The sequence below is a fragment of the Rhyacophila brunnea genome, unplaced genomic scaffold (assembly GCF_057557595.1).
Source record: "Rhyacophila brunnea isolate RB1 unplaced genomic scaffold, BYU_Rbru_1.0 scaffold_11, whole genome shotgun sequence".
Classification (NCBI taxonomy): Eukaryota; Metazoa; Arthropoda; class Insecta; order Trichoptera; family Rhyacophilidae; genus Rhyacophila; species Rhyacophila brunnea.
Window position 1 is genome coordinate 3665420 of NW_028232763.1, and position 11567 is coordinate 3676986.

At 34.3% G+C, this 11567-nt stretch overlaps 1 protein-coding gene across 1 annotated transcript; it reads right to left on the reverse strand.

Annotated features, from left to right (window-relative positions):
* Nucleotides 1-235: 235 nt before the first annotated feature.
* Nucleotides 236-10432, reverse strand: Mlc-c (Myosin light chain cytoplasmic). The gene is made up of 5 exons (XM_085960522.1): nt 10344-10432; nt 10220-10247; nt 5851-6032; nt 3539-3685; nt 236-924 (listed from the first exon to the last, which is right to left on the reverse strand). Exons 1-5 carry the CDS (start codon nt 10344-10346, stop codon nt 841-843), a joined length of 444 nt encoding a protein of 147 aa, XP_085816648.1. The 5' UTR covers nt 10347-10432; the 3' UTR covers nt 236-840.
* Nucleotides 10433-11567: the final 1135 nt, after the last annotated feature.

Sequence of the window (11567 nt, forward strand, 5' to 3'; positions counted from 1 at the left end):
TTCCTTACCTGTCTGCCGCATGGCCAATCACCGATCAATACCTTCAGCCATGCAAATGGGTCATCAAAACAACAATATTTTTAAAAAGAATTATTACCGTTTAATATCACTGCAATTTTAACGTGGAGTGGGAAATGAGTTTTGTTTGAATTCTAGATTTGAAAATCACTGCTGTAGATCATGGAATATTTAGGAAGGCTCGAGGAAGGTAAGTTTAATATTAAAACGCATTTGTCATAATAGAAAATGGTTTTATACAAATATATTATTATAAATATAACATTATTTATTATAGTTTCTAGTACTACTGAAAAGTGATGAATCAATTAAACAATGACGATAATAATTGAAAATCATAGATACATACATAGATCAGTATCATCATAATAAAAATCTTGACACCTAAATTTTTAAAATAAATTTTCACAATAAAAAAATTTGGAATGAATAACTCGAGAAACATGATTGATGGTAAAAATAATACTTTAAATTACACGATAATAGGCTTATTACACTGATAAATCTAACCCAAAAAGATTTAAATGATTGAATTATGAACTAATGAACAGAATCTCTCAGACATATTATCTCAATAGAATCACAATATTTTTATTTATTTAGCAATTGTTCAAGTATCTGAAGATTCAGTGGATCGTAATGAATCTTTCTTGCAAGACGAGAATCATTGAAGATCAGATTAACCGGTGTAATATGCCCATAAGATTATAGTACTCGGCACGCATGTGATTTTTCTTAGAGGAGGAATTATATTTATAACTAAATTGGGTTTCTCAAAGCCTTTTGTAAATGCCGCATTTGAAACAAACCGAAAGAAATTAATTATCCTTGCATGATAAGGCGAACAAAGTCTTCATAGTTGATATTTCCTTGAGAATCTTCCTGTCCTTGGAGTAATTGCTCGACCTGGAAGAATAAAATCAAGGTATAAAATAACATTAAATAATTATAAAGTTGCAGACAGACATATATCGTCGGTGTTTTGTAAAAAGGGCGAATCAACCATTTTGGCGAAATCGAGATTTTAATGAAAATACAATATGTACCCCACTAGCTTTGTTGTGTAAAAACGGCGAATTTTTATCTCCACAGGAAAGTACTTAAAAACGATAATCGACTAAAATTAAATTAATTAAAATTACGAAATACAAAGCAAATGTGACATATTGGGCCATAATAATACCTATTATAATGACAGTATTCTTTCTAAGCTTTATTATAAACTTGTTAGATATTTATAATCATCTACAGGTAAAAAACAAATAAATGTTAAAAGTTAAAAATCCTCCTCCTGTAAAGTAGCATTTTGGTTAATTCGCCCTTTTTACAAAACACCGACGATATGTAGTCGAACAACACAGTAATCTCAGTATTTGATTCTGTTTGGTGCTAAATTGGTTAGCAATTATTCTTCGTAAAGTCACAGTATGTTTGCTATTTCTTTCAATTTTTGTCTGGAGTGTAAAATGTGTTTATTTAGAAACACAAATGTTATCAGTTGCGAGCAGAGACCGTTGCATGAAATATCACAAACCCTTATAAGCTTATTTAGCCTAAAAATACGAATGGTGAAGAAAATGTAAAGAAACCCGCTGACGTCACCGGCGTGTAAAAAGATGGGTGTGTGAATACAAAATGGTGAATTGCTCTCACCCATCAGTAACTACACTGCTGCCAAAAATCGCGACACCATGGGTTCATTACAAGCATTCACCGCAGAATTAAGGACCTTGTTACATAATTTTGTAGACAAGTTCATTTACGATGTCAAGAAAGAGTGGAAACAAATAGAGGATTTGTATGTTTACGAAAAAAGTATGTCAAGAGATAGACTCAAAATACAATGAATCAGAATATCGATTGAAATGTAGGTTTACAAAAGATTTCATAAAAAATGCAATATTTCCTATAGTTAGGACAGATTTGCGGAGGATTACGCAATATGGCCTGCAATATTGTCCCAGAGTTTTTCTTCTAGATATTATGCCACTGGAAACATTCATGTATGCAATATTGGAAAATATTACCTACAAAATCTAATAATCATGATGATAGTGTAAACTGGGGGCAACTCACTCATGAGCCGATAAAATTATACGTAAAAGACTGATTGGTATAAATAATATCTAATAGATAAAACAATCAATCTTTTTTGCAGTACTATTGCCAAATTCAGGTGAGGGTTTTAGCAGGAAGGACTTAGACTGGAATTGCAATATGAAGTGTACTCGATAGTCAAGCAGACTATAAAAAAAACCACTTGATATAGAGATTCCTAGAACATGATCAAATAGGGTGACATGGTAGTGTGTTGCCATCCGTACTATAATTATAGCATTTGAACTATAATTTCGGTTCGCATACATACTATGTACGCTATTAAAAAAGGTATAGTATGCCCAAAATACTATAATTTTAAATATCAGAAAGTGTTTTTCAACATTACAAAATATGACAAAAGTACTAAAATTTTGATATTTCCGTACAATATAAATTGGTGCAAAGTACTATATAATTTCGTAATAGAAAATTTGGAAGGCTGAGAAAACTTTGACCTTGATTTAAAATGGAATTTCTTGAATTCACTACTGTACGACAAGAATCTTGGCTACATGTTAAAACTGTGAACTAAGAAGCTCCTCCCATTTTTAACCGCACTTCGATTATAGCGACTTCCGGTTAGCGACGAGTTGTGAACTAACAAGTTCCTCCTATTTAGTCGACGACAGCGACTTCCGGCTATTGCCTAAATCTTCTTGTTGGGCAGTAGTAAGCATTTTTGGTCAGAAGTGGTACCAAAATGAAAAAGGGCTGCAGAATTTCTCCATTATTTTATTGTGAGAAGCATAAAATCTATACGTTTTCAAAATATGACAATGCGTACTAAAATTTTTGGTGAAATACTATAATTTTTGGGACGGTTACAAAAAGATGGCAACACTGCATGGTACATACATTGCAAGTCCAATTTTATATAGAACGTATTTTGTAATATTTACACGTCATGTTTTTCCTTACTAAAACCAATATTATTTTTATAATGTCTAGTAAAACTTATTGAAAATTATATTCCATAACTGTATCAGAGTACTTAAATGATAACATTTTAATCTAAATCATAAAAGTGATATGAAAACATGGTGTGTAGCCATTACATAGTATGTTTGTTGGCAATATTTTAGTATTATTTCTCCACTAAAAACGTCTGTTACTATTCTTATAATAATTTTCCAAACATATTGATAGATATAATGTAATATTTGAAGAAATACATAAAGATATTTCAATCAAAATTAGAAGAGGGTCGCCAGATATTCTTTGTCAACATGGTCATCATCATAGCTCTACAACCTGTGGTGGACCTTGGCTACCTCAAACAAATTCTTTCAGTCCACTCTCATTTGAATTGCTGATGCCAAAGATCCTTCTCCACTCTATCGATGTAATAATCACTCATGAGACATACACATGAGAGAGTGGTTAATATTTCAATTCAAAAACAATCATAAGGTTTATTCACCTCATCATCACTCAATTTCTCTCCCAGCGTGGACAAAAGGTGCCGGAGCTCTGCAGAGGATATGAAGCCGTTTCCGTCTTTATCAAAGTGTCTCAGACCCTCGATGAAGTCATCAGCGGTGTCACCAGAGCGTGCTTTTGATATCGCCTGAAGAAAGTACAAATTGATGATGAAATATTTTTACCAACAGTTAATATTAAGAAAATAAATGTTAATTGCTGATGTGTGCATTACTACAATAAATAAAATTGAGTAATTGGCACACCTATTAGTATAACTATTGGGCAGTATCCAATTTATGCAATGGTTATATTTTATTAATACAATAGGTAATCAATAAATTCTGTAATATTAAATGAGTCACTAGATTTCAAAACTCGTTATAACACTTTTTCATTATTTTGAGAACATCATTAAAAACTTTTTGAACTAAAAAGGTTTTTGTTTCATAAATGACAGTCAATCATAGCAGATTTTGAAATAGGCGATAAAATTTTCATGTAGAGATTTTAAACACGTAACCATTGATATATATATATATCTTAATTATTTCTAAAAAGTGTTATAGCGGGTTTTGAAATTTAGCAGCACAAATGATGTGTGCGGTACTGCTTGAACTAAAGATGTCAATTAAAACTGTGTTTATGAAAGTTGAACCAAAATAATGTGAAAGTGGAGAAAAAACATTATACCGCCTGTACACGTGCATGGACTTACTTGCACCAATAGTGTGTGTTTTAAACTGTCGCGATAATAACTGTTTACACGTTTAAAAGTGCTGACTATCTCGCCAATCTCATTCTTCAAGCGTAAGCGAGACGCGATGTTGTCATTTTATGGTAAGTGGGTACTATTTGACAGTTCGTGAAAATCGGTTAACTCCAAAATGCGCGATGTAGTTTGTTTTTTTTATCGACAGGGTCGCCACTATTGTTCTACTGCGCAGGCGCAGATATTGCACAGTCCAATTGTCACGTGAACATTCAGAAACTTCTGAACTCTTTTAATTCATGCATGCAATCTTGCAATTTGCATTTTTTGTTATGGCCACGATAATACGTATTGTCAGCAGTAAATCCATGCACGTGTACACGGGGTATTACTACGCGTAGTCTATTACAAATAATTGAAGTATAAACAGATCAGATCAGCGAGAATTTTGATAGTTTTGACAAAAAAAAACGATGCAATATGATGGATGTAAGTGCAGTCGAGCAATAGCAACATTAACAATGATCACATTTGCCCTGACTAATTGTTGAGCACTAGAAAAATTACATCTGTGCATGTTCATGAATAAACTGTTCCACTTTACAGTGAAATCTTGAATTGCGAGGATAATTCATTCCGGATACGTGTTTGTAATCCAAAGTATTCGAATATCAAAGTGAAAACCCTCGCAGCCCAAGTTACCTACTCGTAATCCAAGATTTTACTGTACATGTCTGTGGATAAGGTGCATGGAGATAACTTGTTCGAATGACGCGACCGGTGGTCCTTGTAAGATACTAAGGAAACTGGTAAGATAATATCTCCACACTAGGGAATCCAATCCCAAGCCAAAATTCTGATCCCGGGATTGGCATTTTTTTCCATTGTTAATATAAAAATTTTATATTTACAAATAACATTGATAAAATCGGTCAAAAATAAATCTAGTATAATTTATACTATTGAAGACATTTATTGTTAATATTGTATACGTTCAATCTTGGAAATACACAAGTTTAATGGAGTAAATAATATTGTAATATAAATAATAATGTGAATTTAATATGAGATTGCTGTTTCTGATAATAAAGACATAATGAATGGATTAGCAAGATTTAAAATAGTAAAGCAAATAATCATGGCGTACGTATGGCCTTTCCGCATCATAAATCTAATTAGTCAGCCAAATACGAAACTGCCGTAAAACGTATGATATCATGGTAGAATTACTTTGTTAAAAGTGTGAAGCATTGTTTTTTTCCAATCTTTCTCATTTTTAATAATTCATGTGAAAAAATAAAATGAATCGGCAACCTACACATGGGTATAAATCAAACTTCATTCAAACTCAGTTTATTTCTAATGTAGTTATTTTTTATTAAAAGTATTCTTTCCGTTTTATTTTCGCTTTTATTTTATTTTCCATAAAAATTGATAAAAAAATCAATCCCGAAATTATGTTTATCATCCCGGGATTCATAGGTATCGAAAATAGCTCGGGATCCCTACTCCACACTATATTATGTTTCTTTTACAAGCAAAAATGATAATATGCCACCATATTATGATTGAATGAGGAACTAGTATATTTTGATAGTAACCTGGTAGATAGGGAGGAAGACTTCAAATGATATTCTCTCATCAGGTTTGAGCTGGTGGGTGCATTTCTTCACATCGGACTCAGTGGGATTTTGACCTAGCGCCCTAAGGGCGTCACCGACTTGAGCTACGTGGATCTTTCCATCGCCGCGGGAATCAAACAGCTGGAATGCTTCCTGGAACTCTGAAAATAAAATTAATCGACCATCAATACATGTTTAAATGAAATAAACTGAAGAATGTATCTGTTTTGCATTTGTTACTAATATATCTAGCTAGAACATCTAGCATATTTTTGTTAAAGAGAGTTGGCAGAACTGAGCGCTATTATGCCAATTGGATACATAGATATTTTAGAAAAGACAAAGCATTGAAGCCGATTAGATTTCTGCTTTGCAAAAAACATTACATTATCTACAACTAATTAACCACGGTCCAAAGGTAACTGACTAGTTTAGAATATTTTTTAAAAGATGCATGGTATACAACTGAAAAAATCAAGATAAAGAATCTCAGTCTAGAGAAGAGTGGTTTCTGGTAGCCTCGAAGTGAGGAGGTTATGAGAACATGTGTCTTCCAGATAGAGCGACATTATCAAGAAAGCGACTGAAGCAACAAAATCTGTGGGGGATCGCTCTAAATGGAAAGAGATTGTTGGCAACACTTGTAATTTCAGTGATCATTATCCTCAGGCAAATATCAGGTTATGGAGATGAAAGAGATTAAATATGAGTGCCTGTGATATCATACACAACAATGGTTGAGCAAATGGCAAACTAATCCTCATGAAAATAAATGTTTATGTATCGTTAAAGATACCTTCACAATTCAGCGACTATTACGTTCCATGGGAAAACAGACATAAACAGCTATTCTCTTCCTTTAGGCATAATTTAATCAAATACAGTATCATCCTTCAAAACACGATGATTCCAAATAATCAAGAAGTCACTATAATAATTTTTACGGTAATTTTAAATACCTAAGTTAGTCAGTCACGCATAAGGGAATATTAATATGACATGGCAACACAAAAATAGTTGGTTGCCGATTGGCTTGCCAGTGAGTTTATTTTTAATCACAGCATCAGAAAACATTCCGAGTAATTCCATGCAAATGTTTTCACATTGTTTACATGTGAGGCATGCCACTATTTTTTATGAGAAACTCATAAAATCCAACACATATTTCCCAACATAAAAAATACCTATATAACATCTCATTCTAAAAAGGTTTCTCTTACACAGGAGTGAATAATATACCTAGGTTGCCAGGCTATTTCTACCCAATTTTTTGCATTCACTTTGCAACAGAATAACACATAATAGTGGTAAGACTGTCAAGCTACGTTGAATCGAAGTAACATCAAAATAAGACTGACAGCTGCGAAAATCTAATCTAGTTTAGTGACATTCTATGCATCTCAGCCCAAAATGTGATTATATTGTGGTTAAGTCACCCAAAGATGGTTGTTTAACTAATGGGTCGATGACATTGAGCTACTTTACAAGCTGCTTGTTGGAAAATTTACAATCTGCTTGTAAACTCGCCCAGTATTATCATCGAACAAGCCAACAAGCAGATTGTAGACAATCTACCGAGAAAAGTTAAAAGCCGGTTTACTTTACACGCTGGCGTGTGGTACCGATATGCGTCTGCACAGTAGAGCGATAGGGCCGACATCCCGGTAAAAAAACAAACTACTCAATACGTCCTGTCAAAATTGTACCAAAAATGACGGTTTCAACTCGCTAGCTTGTTGGCTTCTGAGCGAGTGGAAAGTTTTGTGTGTCATCATCACAATCGTACTAGCTGACTGTAATCGCTTTTAAATTCGCAAACAAGCAGCTTGTAAAGTAGCTCAATGTAATTGACGCTTTAGACATAGTCAATCACACGGTTCGGTATGGGATTGACTGTGGAGCAGTTTAATAGATATCCAACGCATCGCTTCAAAATCGAGTTAAGACTTACAGTAAAATTTGATTTCAATTATCATTCAGTTATTAAATAGTTAAAGAGATGCACAGTGTACAGTACAACACCAGATGCATTTGGCAAACACTGAGAAACTTAAAGTCAAATATTACATTTTTTTATATTACGATGAGATGTCACCTGATAACTATTACACCTAAACGATTGATAACAACCAATTTTATTTGAAATAGATTTATTGTTTGGTGTAACTATGGTTATTATAGTCACATATTGTAGGCTTGCCTTGAAGTTACTCCAAGACACTGGCTCGGATTTTAACTTTGTTTTGAAAGATACTTTTACTTGATACGACTTGTTAGCCTTTTATATAATTAGAAACAATAGGCATGCTATTGTTGACATTTCATGTAATAACAAACAAGAAAATTCATTGCACCATTGCTATACTGTGCTGCTTGCTACTCAAAAAAAGGAAAGGCTGCAAGGCAAAACCAAACAAGTGACTATAGCGAAGTTTTCAGTAAAGCAAAATCAATGAATTACCAATACAGTCTGAATTCAAAATCATATTATGATCCATTGATGAAGACATGAAAAAATAATAGTAAGATGTAAGTACATAATATATCGCAAAAGACTTAGGCATAAAATCCACTCGCGCACAAGCTCGCGCATATTCTATGTGAATCATCGAAAATACAACGTAATCAAATACGCCAGCGCACACTGGATTTGACGACGCATTGTGCCCGCCTGCCCCATGATTCATCGTTTTTTGGCTTCTCAGCGATACGAATTAACGAAAATACAACGTAGTCCATTCATTGAACACGGCAAGCAAAATCACGCTCCTGGAAGCGTCGTCGATAAACGGGCGAGAAGCCATTATTTAATAACAGTGAACTCTTTGTTTAGTTATTGCGTGTCCGATATTTCGCTGGTATAATGATGTCATCGTGAATATTAATTACAAGCCCCGAGAAATTTAATAATATCTTTATTGCTTTGTTATGAGAGACGCTGATAATAATAATTATTTTGTGCTCCTTGAGCCCCTTATTACATCGGTGAAGGGTAATGCGCGGGTGGGAGGGGGCCTACTTCGTAGAGAGCGCACCGAGCGCCGCGTTGGTGGGCTTTATGCCTTACACCGTTTAGCCTTTGAGTCTATGTAGGTAGGTAGTTGCAGGTTATTTTTAATATGGGAGATTAAAAAAATGGTCAATTACCATAATCATACGCTCACTGAGTGGAGGTTATTTTACATTGCCTTTTATTAGCCGTTCGTCCAACCCATTGGGTCCTACCTTTAGATCAAATACATATTGAAAAACAACAGTGCAAGGTGGCGGGATTCCAATCAGTGACCCAATGGCTTTACCTCCAACCATCCTACCGAAAGTGAACCGACTGTTTGCATGAGAAGCGAATCTAGTCGCGTGAAATTCTCGAAGAATTGGTAAGGAAGATGAAAGCTCTCGACAGACAGAACTATCGTAGAGTGCACTCAAGATAATATGGTGGAATCTGGGCTCTTTGTTAACCAAGTCTGCGATTGCAGAGAAATGCTATGCATGGAACACTTATTTTCATGTAAGGCACGAGCACTTAGAGGTAATTTAAGCAAGATTCTACAAGCTGCAGAAAATGGTGTGTTGCCTTTGCTAACTTATGGAGTGACACCGTGTTGCCATTGAAAGTCTGACATGATGAAGAAAACAGGGCAGACCGAGCGGATCTGAGATGTGTTGAAACTTTAGAATGTCACATGCCATCAAATCGTGGCTCCGACCCTAGACACTGATATGTAGACAATCTCATAAGCATTCACGACATGATTAACATATGTATTACCTTCCACAGAAGTTAACTGAAGTTTACTCGGTGGTTCGTACATGTACATTTCTTGCAAATACACAATATTTAGAAAATAGCACGTCTTGTTCGACGAATTGCACTTTGGTAACTGTTGCAAAATTTGTCACTGCCGTAAGCAAGAGTGCAAGTCCCGGCAGTCGGTCGATCAATTGAGCTGACATGGAAAAAATACCACCAGTTGATGTACATGGTCATTCAAGTTCGCGATGTGTACATATTGCTTTCAAAATACGTCCATATAAGGAATGTAGGGTATTTGTATCAGCGAGCAGCGTAAACCGACCGTCTGACTCATTGGAAGATAACGTTACACATGCGTCACCGAAATACACGAAACACTATAAAGAAAAATAATTTGAAAGAAGACGAAACACCAAAAACACAATTTGAATTAAACACCATATTGCGCGATCGAATAATATCGATTTTTGTGACACTTGTAAAATAAATTTGATAAAAGTAAACAATGATTTTATACGTCCGTTGAAAATTGTACCGATGTTAGGTGGCGCAAGGGAATCTGTACAAAAAACATGATTTCGCAATACTCACCGGCCAACTGGTCTTCTGAATAGCTCGCCTGCAAGAAGGAAAATTCATTTTGGATTATTGATCGTTTGTTAATGTTTTAATGATGATAAATTATAAACATTTTCGATAAAAGCGTGATAATTACCATTTTCACATGTAAACTTGGGCGCTGTCAGAATTTTGACGTCACTAATATTCGAATATTTTTGACAATTTTGTGCTGCTGGCAGCCTCTGGCGGAAGAACTGCGAACTACTTTCAAAAATCTTTGGGTAAAACAGAAAATATTTATTTGAAAAAAAATGTACAAAAAATAGGATCTAATAATATTGTAATGATTATAATATGTATTATGTTTTTAATACAGTTATGTAATAATATGTAGGTACCTACCGGATGATGAAATATATACCTATGTATTTTCGTGTCACACTTGAAATTATGAGAAATCCACTAAAGATAATATTTCGGTGTTGACCACCTGTGTTGTTTCGGCTTGACCTGGGTCCCAAGATGAGTGCAAAAATAAAATTTAATACCACAAAAAATACCAAAATAGATATGGACCATTGTCCCACAGCCACTAATTTAAAATAATATAGGTATTGTTATTGGATTATTCAATTTGTATTTTTCAAATGGCACACTGAGTGCATTTTTTCGAATTCATACTAGGCTTCTTTTGTTTCTCTGTCAGGTTCTAGGTTTCACACCCATATAGAACTATCAGTTTGAAGTTCTTGTTGTAAATATTGTAGTCTGCGGCAAGTTTAACGTGAAGCGTGGCCGTTTCAAGAACTACAATACTGGCATAGATCGCAGCACCACGACGGCGACCATGACACTTCAACATATAATTTTCGCACTGTACGTATTATTATTATCATCTGTGTTTAAATAGTCAACGATAATCATTTCTTTAATTGGATATATTTTAACAGTCAAAAAGCATCATTAAAAGCTCATTGAATCAATAAGTACGATTATGATCTCAGAGTAAGTGATATGTATTAAGATACATTTTGAATGTAAAACAATGATAAACAAATCATGAATATGACGTCATCATCATAATTATCTACCTAGTTCGTTTAAGTTGTGTCATAATATACCTTTCGTTTGACCATGTCCAATGTAGGTTTGTAATAACAGATTTTTGATTGTTAGTAAGTGATAATACGTCGATACAAACCTACCCTAGATAGCTGCCGTAGCGGCCAAAAGCAGTCCTGTGTATAAAATAGATGCGCTGCTCACCTATTAGGTCCATTCTCCAGCTCCAAACACAAATTGAAAAGTAAATATGTACAGTGAAATCTTCATTACCCGGATCTCAATTAGGTATCCAGACAGTTTCTCAAATGAGTAT

Excerpts from the sequence above, each read along its gene's own strand:
- Mlc-c (XM_085960522.1), bottom strand. Across the intron at positions 3,686-5,850 it reads TCTTCCTCCCTATCTACCAG|GCGATATCAAAAGCACGCTC; the intron begins GTTACTATCAAA and ends TACTTTCTTCAG. Across the intron at positions 925-3,538 it reads AGAAATTGAGTGATGATGAG|GTCGAGCAATTACTCCAAGG; the intron begins GTGAATAAACCT and ends TTATTCTTCCAG.